The 22,158-nt window shown below is 43.5% G+C and overlaps 1 protein-coding gene across 5 annotated transcripts in view; it reads left to right on the top strand.

Annotated features, from left to right (window-relative positions):
- Positions 1-22,158, top strand: part of TIAM2 (TIAM Rac1 associated GEF 2) — a 188,922-nt gene that overhangs the window by 97,634 nt on the left and 69,130 nt on the right. For 2 of the 5 annotated variants that reach the window (XM_064169196.1, XM_064169195.1), the window contains exons 7-15: positions 4,615-4,800; positions 6,982-7,128; positions 8,290-8,355; positions 10,703-10,765; positions 15,470-15,637; positions 18,628-18,729; positions 19,196-19,277; positions 20,153-20,245; positions 21,740-22,000. In XM_064169196.1, the coding sequence (XP_064025266.1) occupies positions 4,615-4,800; positions 6,982-7,128; positions 8,290-8,355; positions 10,703-10,765; positions 15,470-15,637; positions 18,628-18,729; positions 19,196-19,277; positions 20,153-20,245; positions 21,740-22,000 (1,168 nt within the window). The remainder of the gene's footprint in view (positions 1-4,614; positions 4,801-6,981; positions 7,129-8,289; positions 8,356-10,702; positions 10,766-15,469; positions 15,638-18,627; positions 18,730-19,195; positions 19,278-20,152; positions 20,246-21,739; positions 22,001-22,158) is intronic. The other 3 variants (XM_064169198.1, XM_064169199.1, XM_064169200.1) reach the window with 3 other exon arrangements.

A 22,158-nucleotide genomic window follows, 5' to 3' on the forward strand; every position in this document is an offset into this window, starting at 1 on the left:
CAACCATGGTTTTATTCTCGTCGAGCGTTGACAGAGAGAGAGAGCTCATCACAAAACCTCCTATTTGAGTTGTCCCATGTGTAAAGTACTGGCAAGCAGAAAAATGCTGTGAGTGTCTGAGAGCACAAAGAAAACAAAATGAAGGGCAATGGTCAAACAAACCTAAGAAAAAAACATCATTCTTTCTGGGGTGCAAAGGATGCATGGTTCTAAATGTCCTGTGGTGACATATTAGATGAATCATGTTCATTATGTGAACAACTGTCGGTTTTCTCTGGAATTATTTTGGGGGTTATTGTCATCATAAGCTTTTGTAGATGCTGTCCTTTGCCTTTAATAGTAATTTTTTTGAAAGTTTGTTTTTTTTTTTGTTCCCCTGTATATTATAATTTTGCCCTCATAGATGTACATCATCATAGAATGGTTTGGATTGGAAGTGACCTCAAAGATCATCTAGCTCCGGCCCCTAGCCATAGGCAGGGACACCTCCCACTGGAACAGGTCTCTCAAGGCCTCATCCAACCTGGCCTTCAACACCTCCAGGGAGGGAGCAGCCACAACCTCACTGGGCAACCAGTGCCAGTGTCTCACCACCCTCACTGCAAAGAACCCTTTCCTAACATCTAGTTTGAATCTCCCCTCTGCCAGTTTAAACCCACTGCCCCTTGTCCTGTCATGACAAGACCTTGTAAACAGTCCCTCCTCAGCCTTCCTGGAGGCCCCCTTCAGATACTGGAAGGCCACTATAAGGTCTTCTTGAAGCCTTCTCTTCTCCAGGCTGAAGAGCCCCAACTCTTGTAGCCTGTCCTCATAGCAGAGCTGCTTCAGCCCTCTGAGCATCTTCATGGTCCTTCTCTGGACTTACTCTAACACTTTGATATCCTTCTTTTGCTGCTGGGGACTCCAGAACTGTACACAGCACTCCAGTTAGGGTCTGAGGAGAGCAGAGCAAAAGGTCCTGCTGGTCACACTTCTCTTGGTGCAGCCCAGGACGTGGTTGCTGTCTGGGCTGCACATGCACACTGCTGGCTCATGTTAAGTTTTTCATCACTCCAGACCCCCAAATCCTTTTCCTCAGGGCTGCTCTCCAGCCATTTGCCACCCAGCCTGGATTTGTGCTTGGGATTGCACTAACCCAGATGTGGGACCTTACTCTTGGCCTTGTGGAATGCCATGAGGTTGGCCTGGGCCCACCTCTGCAGCCTGTCCAGGTCCCATCTCTGCCTCTAGGGAATATAATGGTATATTGTCTTTCCTCTCTTCACTGTACCTGCCAAATAAGATACCTCTTACTTCCAGAAATACAGCTGTGACTGACAGCACAGTTTGTGAGCACACATGTAAGGAAACCAGGTTGGGTAAAGTCTCTCTCAGTTGTAGTGCAAGCCTTAGCACCACTTTGCTGCTAGGGCCTTTTTTGCCCTTTTGTTGCTCACTTCATTGTCAAAACCAAGAGACAAGGCACTTGTTTAGTTCTTGCATCTTAAGGAAACTGAACTGGTTTTGCTTCTAGGTGAGACTGAAGGTCGTAGTTCAGCTGAGACTTTTATTATATTTATCAGCTTGTTTTCTAAGTCACAAAGGTGCATGTCCCAACCTTGGCTAATGAAAATATAAGGTGATAACGTCCTGTGTGCACAGGTCCAGGCAGGGTGTGCCAAGGAAAGGTATGAAGTCAATTCACTTTAGAGCAAACGTGATGAACTTTCTGCACAGCCCTAAACCACCTGTCGAACAAGCAACACTCAGTGATTGGAGCTGACATTGGAAGATCAGCATTGTGGAGGGATTTTGGCAGCCTTCAGTACATGAACTGGGTGTACATTAAGCCAGTGGAGATGCCTGTCTGCCTTCCCGTGTGTGAATGTGCCTGCTCTGTTAAACACAGCTGCACTGTTTATTGGTGTTACTGTATGCTGTACACCATGGGGCAGCTTTTAGCTGCAGCTACCAATCTGTAAGCTGTGGAAAATGGGAAGCAAAAGTTCACTTTTGTGCACTTATACAGGGTTAACACTCCATGGGGGAGAAACCCTGAACCTGACCCTAAGTGGTCTAGACCACTCCCCAGGGGTGGGTCTGAACACCACCAGGTGATGGTTAGCTCACTCCCCACTCCTGTCCCATGAAAGCAGGGGGACTTCCTGTTCCTTTCTCTCTGCATCTCTCCCTCTGCATCTCTCCACTCCCTGCATACCACCATACCAGGTGGCCATCACCCACAAGGCAGACAAAGCCATCACCATCACAAACTTGGGTTGTATTTATACATTTTGTATTTGCTGTTTTCCCTTCCCTATACCTTTGTAACCTCCCTACCTCAGATACCTCTTTTAAGTTACTGTTAAACTTTTCTTTTTAACTTCCAAATCGAGTGAGATTGATTTATTTGGGTGTGCTTACTTCTCTCTCTCTCCCCATCTAATCCCTGTCTTTTGGGAAAGAGATTGATTTATTTGGATGTGCTTACTTCTCTCTCTCTCCCCATCTAATGCCTTTCTTTTGGGAAAGAAGGGGCAGAGGGAAGGGCACTTTATAAAATTGTTACTGGTTCTATCAAATTTATCTGGGTCCCTGGGAATTTAAATTAGAACCCAGACAGCACTGCATAGGTGTGTAGATTATTTTGTATCTACATAAATACTTAAAGCCTGTCTTCTGAGCCTCGATTCAGAACTTTGTCCAGTAACTATTTTAATCTCTTTCTTTACATCTATTTACATTGAACCTGAATTCAGCTGTTTATTTTATCTGCAGGTACCTGTATTAGGTTTAAAAATTACATGAAGGTTATGTATCAGAGAATCACAGAAACATTCAGGCTGGAAAAGACCCTTGAGATCACCAAGCCTGAATGATACCCCTACTCTACAAGGTTCACCCTTAAACCATATCCTCAATACCACATCCAAATAACCTTTAAACACATCCAGGGTTGGTGACTCAACCATCTCCCTGGGCAGCCTGTTGCAATGCCTGACCCTCTTTTCATGATTGTTTTTTTCCTAATATCCAGTCTAAACCTACCTAGACACAGCTTGAAGCCATTCCCTCTTGCTCTGTCACTACTTACCTGTGAGAGGAGACCAGCACAAATCTCTCCACAATGTTCTTTACGGTAGCTGTAGACAGCAATGAGGTCTCCCCTCAGCCTCCTCTTTTTCAAACTGAACAGCCCCAGCTCCTTCAGTTGTTCCTCATAAGATTTATTCTTCAGGCCCTTCACCAGCTTAATTGCCCTCCTCTGCACTCACTCCAGTGTCTTGACATCCCTCTTGTAGCAAGGTGCCCAAAGCTCAACACAGCACTCAAGGTGTGGCCTCACCACACCTGAGTAAAAGGGGACAATCACCTCTCTACTCCTGCTGGATGCAGCATTTCTAATCCAAGCAAGGATGCCACTTGCTTTCTTTGCCACTGGGCACACTGCTTGCTCAAACTCAGCTGCTTGCTGATTACAGCCCCCAGCCACACTGCCCCAGGCCTGTAACATTGCTTGGGGTTGTTGTGGCTCAAGTTCAGGACCTGGCATTTGGCCTTGTTGAAGCTCCTGCTATTGACACTGGCCCATCAATCCAATCTGTCCAACTCTCTGCAGAGCCTCCCTACTCTTGTGCAGATCAGCACTGCCATCTAACTTGATGTCATCTGCAAACTTACTGATGACCTGCTCTGTCTTCATCAAGATCATCAGTAGAGATGTTAAGCAGAAATGGTCCCAACAATACTGAGCCCTGAGGAACACTACTTGTGACTGGCTTCTAGCTGGATTTAGCTCCACTGACCCTTTAGGTCCTTTTGTCCAGCCAGTGCTTTATCCAGCAGTGTGCTCGTCCAAGCCATGAGCAGCCAATCTGTCCATGAGAATGATGTGGGAAACAGTGACAGAGGCTTTTTGAGAGTCTAGGTAGACAATATCCACAGCCTTGCCCTCATTCAATAGTCAGGTCATCCTGTCGTAGAAGGAGGATGCATTCTTGGTTTTGGTCCTGTGGTTTGGTCCTGTTGGGCATATATAGCTCATTTTTGCAGTTTGTCTAGCCATAAGCATGTCTTAACCTATTAGTCAGACAAAGAGCCACACACGCTGGTGTTGCCAGGTTTGTCTCCTCTTGACAGGTAGACAGGCCAGGCCATAGGGCAGTGAAGAAAGCAGAGGGCCTCTTAGTGCAGCTGCTTTGCTTGGTGCAGTGTGTTAGCATAGCTCTGCTGCTTTGCTTTCAGCCAGCCAGCTACATAGTCTAAGATTGTAAAAATGAAGGCAACAAAGCTAATGCCCAAAAATGAGAGAAGGAGAAGGGTGAGTAGAGAAGAGCCTTCGTGAGTTGTGTTTCTGTGTAACTGCTGTTGTGGCTGTCAAACTACCCGAAGTTGGTGGTGTGTTCCTCTTGTCAGTACACATTTAAGACCACCAGCTTTGTTTTATTTCAAGCCATTATTTGGGCTGATGTAACACAATATGACTGACTGCGTTTTGGCAGGCAATAACTAATCTAATCCGTATACCACCAGATGAAAGTAATTTACTGTGGGTTTGGGGAAGAGCTCTAATTTTCAGTGCAGCCCACAAAAGACATTTTTCCCATTTAATTGTCCCTTTTAATATCTGAACAGATCCAGCAGTGGGAACAGAACCTGGAAAAATTCAACATGGACCTTTTCCGAATGCGGTGTTACTTAGCCAGTTTGCAAGGTGGGGAGCTCCCAAACCCAAAGAGCCTTTTGGCTGCTGCCAGTCGTCCTTCAAAACTGTCACTGGGGAGGCTTGGCATTTTCTCAGTCTCATCCTTCCATGCGCTGGTAAGTCCAAATAGACCTCATGGGTGCGTTACACAAAGCCTTCGTTGATACTGTGCTTAGGTGTAAAATTCTACTGGCATAATACCTGGCTGCACCCACATGCATTGCTCAGACAGCCCTATTCTCTTCTTATCCTTTCTGCCTTTTCCTCTACTGCAAATACATTTTCTTCTGCAGAGACAGACTTTGAAAACATGAAGACCGTGACTTTTTTTTGGCCCTGAAGGAATCCAGAGTTGAGTACTTCTTACCTGTACCTGAACAAAGAGAAACAAACTAGAATACTCTTGAAGTGTAAATGAGTCTTGGATTGAAATATTGTCACTATGATTTCACCTCCACTGAGTTAGGAGTTTAAAGTGTGTGTGAGCTAAGTCACTTATCATAGGATCAGAGGATGTTAGGGGTTGGAAGACACGCAAAGAGATCATCGAGTCCAAGCCCCCTGCCAGAGCAGGACAATCCTATCTAACACAGATCACAGAGGAACACATCCAGACAGGCCTTGAAAGGCTCCAGAGAAGGAGACTCCATGACCTCCCTGGGGAGCCTGTTCCAGTGCTCTGGCACCCTTACAGTAAAGAAGTTCCCCTTTGTGTTGAGGCAGAAACTCTTTTGCTGCAACTTACACCCACTGCTCCTTGTCCTATCCCAGGGAACAAGTGAAAAAAGCCTGTCCCCGGGCTCCTGGCAGCCTTCAGATACTTATAAACACTTAGAGTGAAAAGAACCTAAGTGAAATTTCCAGAAGTGATTTGGGTGCCTTTGAGCTGATCTGTTCTGTTTTTGGAAGTGCCAGATGGCTCCATTTTTCAGAAAGAGTTGGAGGGGGAAGTATTTTTAGAATAGGCTAAAACAATCCAAAATTTAACTCACTATTTAAGAACTGTGGGCTGTGTTTTCAAAGGAGAATGAAGGAGATCCTCTGCCGCTGTAAGCTGTTGTCACCCTGTTGGCTTCACAGTATCACAGTATCACAGTATCATCAGGGTTGGAAGAGACCTCACAGATCATCAAGTCCAACCCTTTACCACAGAGCTCAAGGCCAGACCATGGCACCAAGTGCCACGTCCAATCCTGCCTTGAACAGCTCCAGGGACGGCGACTCCACCACCTCCCCGGGCAGCCCATTCCAGTGTCCAATGACTCTCTCAGTGAAGAACTTTCTCCTCACCTCCAGCCTAAATCTCCCCTGGCGCAGCCTGAGGCTGTGTCCCCTTGTTCTGGTGCTGGCCACCTGAGAGAAGAGAGCAACCTGCTCCTGGCCACAACCTCCCCTCAGGTAGTTGCAGACAGCAATAAGGTCTCCCCTGAGCCTCCTCTTCTCCAGGCTAACCAATCCCAGCTCCCTCAGCCTCTCCTCGTAGGGCTGTGCTCAAGGCCTCTCCCCAGCCTCGTTGCCCTTCTCTGGACACACTCAAGCATCTCAATGTCCCTCCTAAACTGGGGGGCCCAGAACTGAACACAGTCCTCAAGGTGTGGTCTAAGCAGTGCAGAGTACAGGGGCAGAATGACCTCCCTGCTCCTGCTGGCCACACCATTCCTGATGCAGGCCAGGATGCCACTGGCTCTCTTGGCCACCTGGGCACACTGCTGGCTCATGTTCAGGCAGGTATCAATCAGTAGTAGCCAGTTTATCTCTGCTGTTTAAGCCTGGCAGGGCTGTGAGGTTGATCTTGTCAGAGAGTTGTGGGCTACATTAGCTCATGAGAAGTCAGTCTGAATAGCAGTCCATAAGTCGTGTCAGGGAATGCGTTTCTCTTTGCCACTGTTCTTATCTGCATGGTTTGTGTCACTGCTGCTCACTAATTTGGTGCCACAGCATGTTTATCTCCTGTTGGGCAGTTTTGAGAGTCCCCTCGTGACTTTTCATATCGGAATGATAGGTTATCGTTTTTCAGAGCCTTGTCATTAACTTCTTTTGTAGTATAGAGCAATATTTTCTCACTTCCTCCCTTCCCATGATCTTCTAATTTTTCCCCATGACAAAAATACTGCACTGCCATGCCTCTGGAATACCAAAGCAAGCATCACTGCTGGAGGTTTAAAACTTTGTCCTTGCACTTTGGCATGTCACATTGAGGTGAACCGAAGAAGCTCTTGTGTGATGCCTTAATTGAAGTAACTGTCAGTATGTTGCTGTTCTGCTGGTGATATGGGAGGGTCTCTCTGTTTGAACAGATCTGCTCCAGGGATGAAGCTGCTCTCAGGAAGCGTACCCTGTCTCTGTCACAGAGGGTCCGAAACAAGAAGGGTTTGTTTTCTTCGCTAAAGGGACTGGACACGTTGGCAAGGAGAGGAAAGGAAAAGCGACCTTCCATAACTCAGGTAGATATACTTGCTGGGGATACCACAGAACAGCTTGTATCTGATGGGGCTTATCCTGTGAGGTGCTGTTGGTGCACAAGGTGGGAGGCATCTGTCCATCAAACTTGTCTTCTAGCACACTGCAAGCTCTTTGCAAGCAGAGTTTCTTTGGAGATAGTCTGCACGCACAGTCCTTGACACAATGTGTGCTGGCTTATGGCTGGGACTCTGAAGTACTGCTGCAATTTAACCTAGAGTAATGCAGAAGACTCTTCAGGGGTGAAAGAGGAGACTGCTGCAGAAACAGAAACAGCTGTCTTTGGCATGGCCTCTCAGAGCAACATGTGGTGCTTGAAAGTACATTTTAGCCATGAGGAGAAGACTGCTGTCATGCAGTGGCTCAGCTGTAGGTATAGAAAGCTGCACCAGTTTACACCAGTTGAGGGCTCGGTGCAGATTTGATGTGGTGGGGCAGGCTGGCCCAGGGGAGAGGGGCTGTGCTGCCACGTGCTCTTGCTGAAGGGCAGCCTTGCTAATGGAACTAGAGCTTCTCAGAGGGTCTTTTCCTCTTTGTGAAACCAGTGAGCACAGCACACATTTAGTGTCAACTCCATGCTTCAGGGGTCTGTATTTTCTCAATAAAAGCACAGCTACACGTGAAGCAAAAGTGCACTGCCTTCTCCCATTAAAAAAAAGCTAAATAACTTTTCCTTGATGGTGAGGCATAAGTTATAGAGATGCACACACACTCAGAACGTTACGTGTTCACCTTTGCCATGCTTGCTTTCTCTTGCAAAACAGCATTTTGTGCTCTGTTTGTTAGGTCACTTTGTTCCTATTGTTCCTTGTCTCTCCTATTTTATTAGTCAAAAATCTGTGATCAGCACTTGAAAATCAACTACTCTTACATGTCTGGTAATATGCCTGTGGGACATTTAGACAGGCCTATCTGTACACATACTGCTCTGGTCTCAGAGCTGATGCAACAGATTTAATGTTGCAAAATAACACATCAGGATTTTCTGGTCCAGTGGTTTGTGTTTTTAATAGGTAAATATTCATCTGTGTGTTACACTGGGGTGAAGCTTCTTGGGATGATTTATGTGTCTTAGCCTATTGATCAAGTGTGTTTACATGGTAAAATTGACTAAGGATAAAACTCAAGTCTGTCTTACAAAACAGGGAACTGAAGGAGATACTTTCTCTGGACCATCCTTTTCACATAATTTCCTCTGTGTTCCGCAGCAGGTGAGGCTGGTCTGTGAGTCCTGAACCTCTCTTTCTTTATTGATAAAAGGCCTGAGGGAAGGGATGTTATGCCCCTTAGCTTTGTTTCCAGCAGAGCTGATACCTTACACTGTCTTAACTGGGTAACATGTCCTCCTGTGTGCTTTGTAGCCTATGAAGGGGATTTTGTGAGGCTCAGGAACAGGGAATCTTTTTTTCTGTGGTGAGAAGAGAAAGCTACTGCTACCCTCTAAGTGCTTTTTTGAGTGCAGAGGAGGGGGTCTTGATGCACATAGAGGTGCCCTGAGCATGTCCTCATCCTTCTTGTTCTGAACCTTGCAACCAGCTGGCCCCAAAATGTGCCAAGTTTCCTTTACCACTTGATGTTCTTGATTTTTGTTTTAAGTATTTTATTAAATACTCCACACTAAAATGAAGGAAATGCAGATGCTGAGTGGTGCATATGAGTAACACTGGGCTATGACTCATACCCATAAAATGGTGTTAGCCTTAAACATGAGCTGTTTTTAAGAACATGCCTTGAAAACTGACCTATGAACTAGAAGGTGGCTGAAAAGAGATCTACTCCCATGCTCAGACTTGTGTATATGCACATAATTATGGATCAAAATCAGAACAGGCCTGAGGCTGCCTTTCATGTCATCTCTTCCTCCCCACAGGGAAACTGGGCTAAGCTAAGGAGTGAAGCTCTCTTTTCCACTTATTGTGCTGCAATGGCTGTGTTGGAACAATAGGTTAAAAACATTTTGCTTCCTTGGATTTAATTGAAATTTATTTAACTGGAGCTGCTGTGTTTAATCTGCTCAACTCTAGTTTTAAAATTGGATGATATATTCTTGAATGACCTTGGATCAGAGGCATTTTTAATGTTTCAGAGTTTGAATGTTGGGGAGCTTTCATAAACATCAAGGCAGTGGCTCAGTCTTTTACAGATCAGTTAATGTCACTGCACTGGAGCAGATGGGGGATGTCTAAGCTCACATCATCCTCAGTTTCTTAAACGCTTATCTGCTTTCTTGTGCCTAGATGATAAACTATCATAAAAAATCAAACCCAGTAAAATGCTTTGATTACATCTTTGAGTGAGACTAAAAAAGAGGAAGTTCAGAAGTGGTGCCCTGTGTTTGCTTTGACAGAAACTGGATTTCATGTGAAATTTTAAAGGAGAGTTTGTTGTTGCCTTGGGTTGCCCAGAACACTTTTACAGTTATAAAGCTTACTGGACCCCAAAACACCCCTCCCCAAAACATGCAAAACCAACCAAGCAAGCAAAAATCCACCCCCCCAAACAAAGCAGAAAACCCCACAACAAAGACAGAACACCCCCACACCCTCCCAAATCCTAAACAAAAAGAGCTTGGATGTAAGTTTAATATTGTCCTGATTCGTTGACTACAGGAGTTGAAAAAAATGCTGTTTGTGTTTGCACTTCAGGAGGATAGTGTAATTACCTGCACACCTCAACATCGTGTGTCAACTGTATAGGTCTATCCATTAATTTATACCACTCATCACCAGAATTTCAGATTTTATCCATAGTAATTTATTAGATTAAAAAACCAATCATTAATAAACCTAATGCTTATGTAAGATCCTATTAGTTAAGCTGTCAAAACAGATGGGGAATATAAGTCTCAGTTTCTGCTTTCATCACTTTCAAAGCAGACAGAAGTAGTCAGCTACTTTCATTACTTAATAGCGAGGGTTTGGGTAGATCATGCCTTTAAAGATGAGTTAAAAGTTTCCACCACTAGTGTCAGGCTAATTGCTTGGGTAGGAGAGACAAAAAACTATAGGCTAAGAAGCTTTAAAAGCCAGTAACAGTAGTCTGAAGGACCATCTCCTTTAAATCATGGATTTGTAGCTGTACCTAAGAGTATCCAGAAGGTAAAACTGTAACTTCCAGTGCTGCACAAGATTTGAAGGTAAATTAATTTAATCTTATAGGTAAACAGTAGGCAGTATAAAATAAAGACAAGGATGCTGTTGTACATATTTGAATGTGAGGGTGCATGTAGCCTGAAAGAAAAATTTTCTCTATGGAGGGAGATTTCATAGAATCATAGAATCCAGTCAGGGTTGGAAGGGACCACAGGGATCATCTAGTTCCAACCCCCTTGCCATGGCAGGGACACCCTACAAAATCTGTTTGTATTTCTTTTATGGTGCTTCCAATCATAATAAAGCAGTTAGGAAGTATAAAAAGACTCCTGGTGTTCATCAGGTGAACATGTATTTATCAATGTACTTTTATTTCTTTTTGTCCTGAAGAGGTCACCTAACACAGGCAGTAAATAAGGGGGTTTGTTTGTTCAACCAATATGTTTATCTGTAATGTTTTTAATAGATTTTTGACTCAGCTGGAGGACATGGATTTGCTGGTGTTCAGAATTCATCCAACTCTGCTGAGGTAAGAAATGCCTGTTCCCATTCTGCCCCACCTTGTTTTTAAATTCTCAGGTGCATGTCATTAAGGGTAAGATGAGGCTGGTACAGAAACTCACAGAGGTTCATAAAACACAGTTAGTGCTAGATGGCAGGATGATAATTCTGCTAATGAAACTAGTGTAAGTTCCTGAACACTAGTGAGACACCACTAAAAAAGATAGTTAAAAAATCCCTAGCACAAATCCTTGTAGTGTGTACACTCTCTGAGAGAGATTTAGAACCAAGCTTGTTTGAAAGCATCCTTCATAGTGTGGGAAAACCCAAGGTGTGTTTTAACTCTATGCCTTCAGCAGAACTGATGTATTTTGAGTATGGAGGCAAACAAAGTCTGATTAAAGTCTGTGGACCACACCAGCAGAGAAGTGAGAGTTAATATATAACTGGAGATTGCCCAGTTGAAGGAAAAGGAAGCTGCATCCCTTCATCCAGCTTTACCCAGTCAATAGATGTGGCTGATTTCTCTGGTGCCCAGGAGGAGAGGAGCTGCTGCTTGTCCCTGCCTAGCGTGTAAATCACATTCCCTCTCAGTTTCTGCAGCCTCCCTGGGTATAGCATTGATGTCTGGAAGCAAAGCAGTGTGCTCCAAAATCCATACCTGCACCCGCGTGGGAACATTGAGTGGTGTGTGTTCTGTGAAGCATTCACAGTAGAACTCTTCCTTCTCCCTTCTGCAGGCTATGAAGGAAAAAAAATCAAACAGGCACAAGGACTTTGTTTTTTTTTCTGTGGTACTTACCTATGTTTTCTGGAGTGAGAAGTTAATTTAAATTTGAACCAAATCACTCTTCTCTTTTTCAAAATCAATTATAATTATAAGGGATTTCTGGGTGAAACAGTCTGCTGTAGAGAACACCTTTAAGTTCTTCCTGAATGTAACATTGGATGTGATGCAAGATGGCATCCATTTTCCACCTCAGAGACAGCAAACACCATTCATTCCTCTTTGGTTCTTTTAGAACATGCAAAGGTCTGGTTGCTGCAGAACCTTTCAGTCGCAGCCCTCGAAGGTTTCTCCCAAAGGGCTGTGGTGCCATGCTTTGATTTAGTGCTGGCTGCCTTGGGGTTGGGAGGTTGACATTGCAGCCTTGTGCAACAGAGTTTGCTGTGCATCTCCAGACCTCTGGTCTAACAAGAGGTTAGACTTGAACTCTTCTGAGGAGGCAGAGGAAGGTTTTGAAGGTGCCAGGGAGCAGGCAGAATAAAACTCCCTCACTTTGGTACTGCGTGGGGAAGGGACAAAGTCTGGCTTCTTGGCTCAGGTGTGGATAAAAGCAGCCTCCTCCAAATTCAGTCAGGGCCTTGCAGCCCCAGTCCCAGCTAGAGGAGACCAGTGCAGGGGATAATACCACTTCAGCTATTGGGCCAGGCTTTAAAAATAATTGTCAGGACTTTGTTTCAAGACTGAACAAAAAAAAAAAAACAAACAACCCAGCAATTGAGGTGCTGAAGCAAAGTGCTGAAGCTAGACCTTATTTCTAGAAAAGACATTGTTCATATCATTAGTATTGTTATCTCCTCCTTATTTCTAAAACCTTTATTAAAGTGGGAATTAGATGTAGTGTGGGCATTTGGAAGCTCCTGACATTTTGATGACTCATACAACAGCTCAGGAGTGATTCATCAGAACTCTGAAAACCGTTACTTTGCCGTCAGCCCAGTTTCATTGGCTGCTTCAAGTGGCAAACGAAAACAGCATCAAAACTTCCATCACATTCCACCTGAGGAGCGCAGTGAATGAAGAATGTGAAATCTGCCAGGGAGGCTGTACTTTCCCTGAAAAGGATGATAAAAATGGAGGCAAATAGTGAAATAACCTACTGGTCCTGCAGCAGTCCTGTGGCACAGTGTGTGACAGCCTGCAAATCCTGGCACCTATTTCTGGAAAATGGGATGGCTGTTACAGTTTTATGTGGCAAAGAATGAATGAGCCATTGTAGAATAAGTCACTGCAGGCAAAACAGGAAAAAGAAATTGCATGTCAGATTTTTTTCTGAGATGGAAAATGTGGATGAAGCAACAGTACCTTGACTGCAGTTGAGGAGCACAGTCATGTTTAATAACAGAGGCGAGTTTATCTTGAGGCAAATGCTTGGGCACCACTGTACGTGGCAAGGAAGGGGAAGTTACCTCACAGTGGCTGCAGAACTTTCTGTCCTGTCTTGCAAGCTTCTTGGAAGAATGGTGGCCTTCAATCTGTTTGTCACCATAATTTTAATCCTCTATGCTTGGGATTTTATTTTGAGGCTTTTTTTTTCTTTTTTGGCAATTTTGTTGCACAGATTTGAGGAACTGCTGTTGCAGTGCAGTAAACCATTGCGTTAGTCACAAACCTCTGAGCTGCTGGGAGCTTCTCCCTAGATGAGGCAAAACACTTTGGTTTTCTCCAGAGGAAGGCACTAGAGAATTCAGTCTCATTTACTCCTGCTGAACTCTCTCAGCCTGCCTGCCTTGCCCTTTCTCTTTTCTGTTTTTTATGCTGTGGAAGTGTAAAAGCATTTATTCCCAGACACCTGATTTAGTTTCCTGAGAGGATCATGTTTCTACAGAAATTACCTTCTTCAAGAGGATTCATAACCATTGTTATAAGCAATCTGGAACCACAGCCACGGAGGTGAAACTTCACTTAGTGTAGGTTTCATCGCTCCATTAATTGCAGTAGCATAATGAGATTCCTGATCACAGAATCATAGAAACAACCAGGTTGGAAGAGACCTCCAAGATCATCCAGTCCAACCTAGCACCCAGCCCTAGCCAGTCAACCAGACCATGGCACTAAGTGCCTCATCCAGGCTTTGCTTGAACACCTCCATGGATGGTGACTCCACCACCTCCCTGGGCAGCCCATTCCAATGCCAATCACTCTCTTCTGGCAAGAACTTCCTCCTAACATCCAGCCTATAGTTCCCCTAGCACAGCTTGAGACTGTGTCCTCTTGTTCTGTCACTGGTTGCCTGGGAGAAGAGACGAACCCCCACCTGGCTACAGCCTCCCTTCAGGTAGCTGTAAACAGCAATGAGGTTCCCCCCTGAGCCTCCTCTTCTCCAGGCTAAACACCCCCAGCTCCCTCAGACTCTCCTCATAGGGTTTGTGCTCCAGGCCCCTCACCAGCTTTGTTGCCCTTCTCTGGACACCTTCCAGCACCTCAACATCTCTCTTGAATTGAGGGGCCCAGAACTGGACACAGCACTCAAGGTGTGGCCTGAGCAGTGCTGAGTACAGGGGCAGAATAACCTCCCTTGTCCTACTGGCCACACTGTTCCTGATACAGGCCAGGATGCCATGTGTAGTACTTGTGGATTTGAGTAAGATTCCCATGGATTTGTGTTAACTGAAATTCCATTTCAAGTTAGTTAATAGGGACAGTAGAGTAAGAGATAGAGAAGTAATGAATGCCATCAGTTCATTAATATTATTCTGCCAAAACCAGTGTTGCTGTGGCATTATGTTATTACCATACCATTTTCTGGGCCAGGTGCAACCTGACTTTCTGCATTGTTCGGTAATTACCTGGATAGAATTGCTTACTGCATCATTTTCACAGCCATGGTTGTTATTTGGAAATAGAAAATAGTGTTGGTCTCTCTGTTGCTATTGCTAGATTGTTGTCAGTAACCTCTCTGCCTGCAGCAAGTGAAGCAGTCCCTGTGCAGTGATTTTACTGCAGCTTTTTAATTGCAGTGCACCTCTGGACTTGTGTCCCTACAGAGCCAGGAGGAAGAATTGCCTCATCAAGGGGCTTTATGTAGGCAACGAAACCCCACAAACCAGCCAACCAACCAAGCAAAATTACAAAGTACTGTGACAGGCACTCTTGAGAACAGCTCAGAATGTCTTAAGATGTGTTTTGGGTGGCAGTACTACCACTTCATGGGCTTGTCATCTCTTTCTGTTGACTGCAAGGGGAATCAAGGCACCTTATCTGCATAAACGTAAATACCTTGATATGGTTATCTAAGTGATATGCTGAATAGGTAGACACAGGCATGTAGGTGAACCTCTGAATTCTGAACAGCTTTCAGCATTCTCCTTGTGTGGCTTCTTTGGAAAGGTGCAGGCTGGAAAGGTACAGGAGAAAGCGTGACAATGAAAGCAACAGAGAATTTGTTCAGGGTGGATGTTACTTGATGAAGCAAAGCGGGTTTGGAAGGAAGGTGAATGTGAAACAAAGTAGTAAACAGCCAAATCCCCTGTGCTACCTGCGAAACAGTATTTTCTTCAGCTGTAAAGAGAGTACGAGCACTTCGTGCTCGCTTTAATTTTCTGTTGTGGCAAGCCTTGCTCCACAGTGCTCTCTGCTGGAAGTTTATTAAAGGTTTCTGTCCAAATGACAGTCATTTACTATCCTTTTCTTTTTTGGCATTTGTTAATTGGGTTAAATTGTGTTAGTTCTTCTTAAGTTATTCCCACTGTAAATGAATACAAGATTAAGAATTTCCTCCCATACAATTCATATGAGATAAAAGCATGAGAGCCCATAATACAATCCATTCTCAAGAAACCCAAGCCTTTTATAGTGAGTGAGAGCAGGTGATGGAACTTATCCTTGTCTTGCCGCAGGGAAATGCACAGCATCGCATGGAAACATGTATTCCTTGCAAACTGCCAATGCAGTTGTACTTGTAGGCTTTTTTCTGATGTATGTTGATTGTTTCCTTCTTATTTCCAGCAGCAAGTCGATGACTTTTTAAATGTTTACTGCTCAGTGCCAGAGAGCATCCAGAAGGAGAGTGCTTGGGAAACACAGACCTATGTTCACTTCTGCGATGGCCAAGGAGTGGCGCTGACGCTCAAGCCTGAGCACAGGGTGGAAGATGTTTTGTCTTTGGCATGCAAGGTACTAATTTCTCATGAATGATTGCATCTTGTTAGTACCTATGGACTTGAAAAGGAGCACATACATCAGAGAATACCTAAGTAGTGGAAACAAAGTACCAGCATCTCCCTGCTGCTTTATTAAGCCTATTGCTCTGTTTCCTGTAGTTGTATTTATGTGTTGTAGCCAAGGTAGCAGGACTGTGCAAAGATTTTCAAGAAGTGTTGCTTGAGACAACCTACAGTGAATACTGGAAGAGTGGTGATGGTTCTCCAGGGGAGTCAGCCCTTAGAAATGTCAGCACCTGTCTCCTCCATGTTGTCTTTGCAACAAACCCAGCTCAGTGCAAGTTAATTGCAGAGGAGTAATGGGGGCTGTTGAGTGGATACCAGGAGATTAAGACATTTAAGATCGGTGTATCAAAGGTGATGATACATGTTTGCTTCTTGAAGGACCCTTTTATACTTTTAATTAAATGTTAGCTGTGCTTGTGAATTCCAAAGAGTGTATTCCTTTCTGAAAGTCAGTGCCAGCAGTTGAAGAGGAGTTGCTATAGATCTTGGGCCAGAAAAGTGAGTCACAGGTTGAAGGTAAATACCAGTTTTAGCTAAAGACAAAAGACCAGCACTGTTAGTATGTCACTACATACCTTTATCTCTGCATGTACCACTGCTTGAATTTAGCTCTTAACTTCGTAAGTCATTTAAATAATGCAAACAAGCTTTTGGGAAGAACAAACTGCAAGTGGTCAGTAAACAGAACTTGGGAGTAAATAGTTAATTTACTTCATAAGTAAAGGGGACGAACAGGAAAAGAAGGGAGTCCAGTTCCGTACAAAGTGCAGCTGTAGGTTTTGGCTTACGTTGGTGTGAACTTTCAAGTAAGCTCATGGAACTGACATGATGTTGATGATTTTTGAGGCTTATCACAGTTTTATGTATCTTTGCATTTGGTAGTGTTGCAATCAAAGAAATTATTATAACATTTAAAACAAACAAACCAAGGTGGAGTGTAGTTTTTAAATCAAAATAAGAGCACTGATTTAGCCAAGTCACAGCTTGGCTTCGTGACATCGCTGAGAATAAAAAAGCTTCTCATTGGTTTTGCTCGTGAAGGCTAAATCTTGGAAAGAGTTTCAGGCTGGCTTAATTCTGAAAATTCACTGTACCTAGGTAAGGGGATTGTCCGAGACATTCTTTGCCCACCAGATGTCATGGTAGAGCTGAAACATTTGAAAGTTACAGGGACAGCAAGAGCCTTTAAAGGCGAAATAAAATGTATAAGCGTTAAGCTGAAAAGGAAGCTCCTGACCACTTATACTTTCATCATTCCAAAACATTTGTAACTGTAAAGCTGACTTTCAATTGTCATTGTCTGTATTGCCTGAAAATTTAGTTTTATATTATTTTAATTTTTTTCTTAAACATTTTTCTGTTTTATTTTTTCCTTTCTATTCTGTGTGTAAAGCTTTTCATAAGCGTTCTCTAATGCTGAATACTTTCTGCTCATCTATCCTGGTTCTTTTCCTTCTTACATTTTCATTCTGCTCTGGTGAGTGTAAGGAATCTTTCTTCTTAAGAGAGAGTGTTTGAATGTTACATGTATAAATATAAAGTTCAAAGGGTTATTTAATTTCTTTGTTTTCTTCCATGGTGGCTTATGGGGTTTGTAATTCTCAGTCCTGTTTTCCATCTGAAGCTGTAGGATGGCACATACAGAAAAGCATTTGAGTACAGTTGTTCAGCATACGGAACACATGCCACTCATAAACTGTTACACATGATAAGAGGTTAAGATAATTACTAGTTACACGGTAGATTTTGGGTTTGTAAGCTGCAGAGATGTGTGAAAGAGGTCAAATGGCCCTCAGGAATGCAGTCGTTCCTCCTCTTTTAGTAATGTTGCTTCCCCCTGTGTGGAAGAATTTCTCACCAGTCGAGGACATAAAGTCATAAACATGGGTAACTTGCGCTGACAACGTCCTTGGTTCCCAGCGAGGCTAGGAAATCGAGATGTAAGCAGCTGAGCACCCCACACACAGCTGCAGTGGGCAGAGACTAGATAACCTAGGGGGCTGGAGTGGGTGGTCTAGGAGGCTGACCCTTAGAATGTTGTGATAAGTTAGCTATGTGCACATTACATGTAACCTTTCAATTATCATCTGTAACCAATCTTAAGCTGAGCACACCTCTTGCTAGAACGCATATAAGTCACTGTATTACAGAAATAAAGTGGATTTGACCATCTAACCATATTGGTGACCAAAGAGTCATCTTCCCATAGCGCTCCACCGAACGTGTGCTCCAACACCCCTGGTTTAGAAATGTTGCTCTATTAATATGCTAAAATGAAATGTTGCTCACAGTGGTCTCACCAGAATCGTGATTTTCAGAGAGATTCCCGTCAGGGGCTTGACATTTTCAGGCCAATATCCTTTGGGAATATTCCTATTTCCCTTTGACTTCCTGTTGAGAGAGGATTTTTGGTTTGACCTCGCACGGTGAAGAAAAACCCAGGTGAAACTCCGTGATTGTAGATGAAACCCAGCAATAAACCCCAAATCCAATAAAGGCAAACCCCGTGGGAATCTGTTTTCCATCCCCTCTCCTTGCAGCCCATGCATGCACATAGATTTTCTACATCAGAAGAAAAGGTTTCTGAGCAGAAGTGAGTCATTAAAAGGAGTGACAGAAAAAGATGGTTGTAAGTTCAAAAGGACAGAAAACAGTTGTGATAGCTTCAGAAACATGTATCAGTGCTTGCTTGATCTAGCAGCCAAGACACAGTGCTTATGAAAGGATCTGGGAGGACTGTAAGGGAAAATGAAAGTGGCATTTGAATGTTATCTTCTAAACAATGTAGCTAGTTTAGTTTGTACCACAAAACCAGTTAGAAAATGGCTTTTGCATAATTTCTGAAAGAGCTTTTGATGTGTGCATGTGTGTCACTCTTTCTTCTGGGGGTCTGGAAATAAAGAACACCTTCCAAACTCCATTCTCTTTGTTCCATAGATGAAACAGCTGGAGCCAAGACACTATGGCTTACAACTCCGAAGATTGGTGGATGAAAATACCGAGTATTGTGCTCCTGAACCATACGAATACATAGTAGACCAGGAAAGTGTGACTCCTTTTAGATAAAGCTCCACGATGTCTGTAGCTACAGTTGAATTATCACCTGTGAATATGTGTGACTTGGATCTGAAATAGGATTTTAAAGCTGTTCCTGGGTTGCGTTCTGCCATCCTCATTCATGCAGTCCCTGCCACTGCAGACGTGTGGTTGGCTAAGCGCCGCAAGCACTCTTTGCAAGAACCATTGATGATTTAAGTGGGCTTCTGGGACAAAAGCAAAGTATCACTCTGTATTCCAGGGTGGGGCTTCTCTCTTCAGCTTATTCTGCATTTAGTCCCACTGATACCAGTGACACATGCACAGTAGCATTGTTCTGTGTGTAAAGACAGTGGATTTTGGCTCTCCATTGATGCAGATAATACTGTGCTTGTTTCTCATGCCGTACCTTTGGGTTTGGTGCTTGCAATTTCACAATTTGATGACTTCTGTTACTGTCTTTTTCCAACAGGTGTATGATGAAATAGAAATCTGTCCTTTGAACGTCTATCACATTCATCTTACAAAGACTGAAAGCATAAATGATTTTGGTAAGCTCACAGGACTTTTTGTTTTCATTCTTTTCATGGCTTACTTTATTTTTTCAGGCCTTTTCTGTCTCTGAGAGCAGGTTGAGCCATCCTTAGCAGCTCCAAGTCTGAGTCTACAAAGGACTCAAGTTATTATAGCAAAGATGCAAGCTGGTTGTTTTACACTGCCAAACACATTTTGTTATGTTTGAGAAGGGTCCACTTTCTAATTCTTCTCTGCTGGCTGCATAATTCAAGAATAAAATTCTCAGAAGAGAAATGTCCTTTGCCAGGATTCATGCAAGCAGACTTAGGCTACCATCTAAGGCTGCCCCTTTCTTTTTTGGTGTCATGATCCTCTGTTGGCACATTGTCAGCAGAATGTCCTTTGCTATAACCACCACCTGTGAGGTGGTTATGCCTGGGAACAATTATAGAACCTTGCAAAGATGCCTTTGTAAAGCAGCTCTGTGCTGTTTCGCTGCACGTTCTGTAGTGGCAAGTCTGCTGCTACAGCTTACTCTCTTCTAGGCTAACTCACTGATCTATGTGCATTTGCTACTTTATAGTTCAGGATCTGCTAAAGACTCTTCTATGTCTGATGGACACACCACAAAATGTTTACCATAATGATGAGCTGTGTAATTGAGATGTCATGTTGGGCTGAGGTAGATTGTTTTTTCTTTTAATGTAATTCACTGTGTTTAGAGCACAGCCAAGTTCAGAAGATCTCTTATCTTTAACAGGCCTTAGAGTGAAAACCCATGTGATAATTTCTCTGTGCTACATGGATGTGTTTTCAGGAAAAGTATCCTCCCTTTGATTGTGTAGAGTCTGCTAAATACAAAATAGTGTTTCAGAGGAAGTTTGTTTGATTTAAATCTCTTTTACTTCAGGCTTTGCTGTCACAGCACAAGTAGATGAAAATCAGCACCTCACCCATATATTTGTAAGTGATGTTCTCCCTGATGGACTGGCATATAAGGAAGGTATTGTGTCATGTTTCATTCTATATTGCATTACCTTTTTTAAGGTCCCAAACATGAAGGAGCTTTAGTGCTGCTGTTCAGTTCTTGCCTTTTACTAGTCATAGTTATCTTTCCAGAAGACCATGGAAAGTATGTGATAGCAGGAAATAAAATGTACACAGAGTAGCTGAATTACCCTTCCAAAATAGCAGGGAGAGTTCTTGTTCATCCTTGGAGGCAAAGTCTGTATTCAGCCTTCCAGTCAAGTGTTTTTGCATAGAGGAAGAGCTTATGTCACACTGGGGAACATCATGGTCTTAATCAGTCTCAGATGACCCACTGATTCCACTTTTGCTGGCAGTGAAAGGTAGCCTCCCCCCCCAGTGCATACATTTTTGTAAGCATCTTCTCTAGTGCACTGCTCAGAAACTCTGCTTCTCTTCATCAGCACAGAAAAACCACCTGACTTCTGCTCTCTGAAAAACAGAGAGGCAAACCCATAAAAGTGGAGGCAGAGTTTCATTTGTGGTCTTATGATGATGACCACTTCATTGCTGCTGACCTTGAAAGGCAGCAGTTGCCACTGTTTAGTTGATAAAGACTCTGCCTGCTGTTATTGCAATTTTGGGTGAACAGTGTTCTTTCCAAGTAATGAAATCTGTTGGATACCACACTGGTGGTATCCAAGTCCTTAGAGGTGCCTTTAGTCTAACCTTGAAAGTTGTCCTGCCCTCCCACCCACCAAATTCTCCATTTTCTCTCACGTTTAGAAGAAACAGCTCAATGGCAGTGCTGTGTGTATAACCTATCCAAGTAAGCAGGAAGTCAGTCTAATTGTAGCATAAACCATTGTGATGGTTTGGGTGTTCCCTGTTCCCCCCACTTTAGAAATCACCCAGAGTAGACTCAGCCAGCTCTGGAAATTGAATGAAGCTTGTATTTACAGCTGGCATAATATACAAGCAGATAGTTACAGCATATACAATTATAGACAGAAATAGACAAGGGAAGAGGTAATACAGAAACACAACAGCCCTCCCAGAAACCTGAGTCCCCAGGAGGGGCTCTCAACCACCCCTGCACCTTCCCCCTGCCCCTCTCAACCTTACCCCACTCCTAAGGAAGAATGGAGGTTCAGCCAGGGGGTTAAGAAGCAATGTGGGTTAGTCCCAAAATGGAAGGTGAGGTTAGAGAGATGCAAGATGTATCTCAGCCAGCAGCCCAAGCGAGAGTGGTACCAAGTATATTATCTATGTTTTGACTTAGATCTTTATACATCTCAGCAAGCCCATGAGCAAAGTAGACATCACCATTGTTTTCTTTCCACAGCCTGTAATCTAGTTCTTCTCACCAAAACATTCTAGCCTGCTCCAAACTAGCACAACCAGACTATTTGAATTAAACCACTAAAAAAACAAGTGGATCAACGTTAGGTTTGATTTGTGATCCTTTGTGTTTGACATTCTGTCTTTGTGTGTGTTTGTTTCTTCTTCTTTTCTTTTCACATGCTTCTAGGGCTCCGATTAGGCAATGAAATCCTGAGCATAAATGGAGAGTCTGTGTCTGATCTTGAACTCAGGCAGATGGAGTTGCTGTTTTCAGAGAGAAGTGTAATCCTCACTCTGAGAATGAATCAATTTGGGACCCAGCAACCCTTATGTGGATCCTGGTCAGATGGAGATGTTTCCAGGGACCCAAAGAGTTTGTTACCCCCTCCAAACCAATCACAGCTCCTGGAGGAGTTTCTAAATAACTTCAAAAAGAGCACAGCAAATGGTAAGAGGCAGACAAAAATTCCAGTGCTTCCACCTCACTTCCAATAACACTATTTTAACAAATCTCAATTACATTTAAAATTCTGTGCTTCCCTTCATGAGAAACCCAAGTACAAATTGTTTAAGTTCTTTTTCTGCTCCATGTCTGTCTGTTATTTT

This window comes from Pogoniulus pusillus, chromosome 31 (assembly GCF_015220805.1).
Source record: "Pogoniulus pusillus isolate bPogPus1 chromosome 31, bPogPus1.pri, whole genome shotgun sequence".
In the NCBI taxonomy this organism is placed as follows: domain Eukaryota; kingdom Metazoa; phylum Chordata; class Aves; order Piciformes; family Lybiidae; genus Pogoniulus; species Pogoniulus pusillus.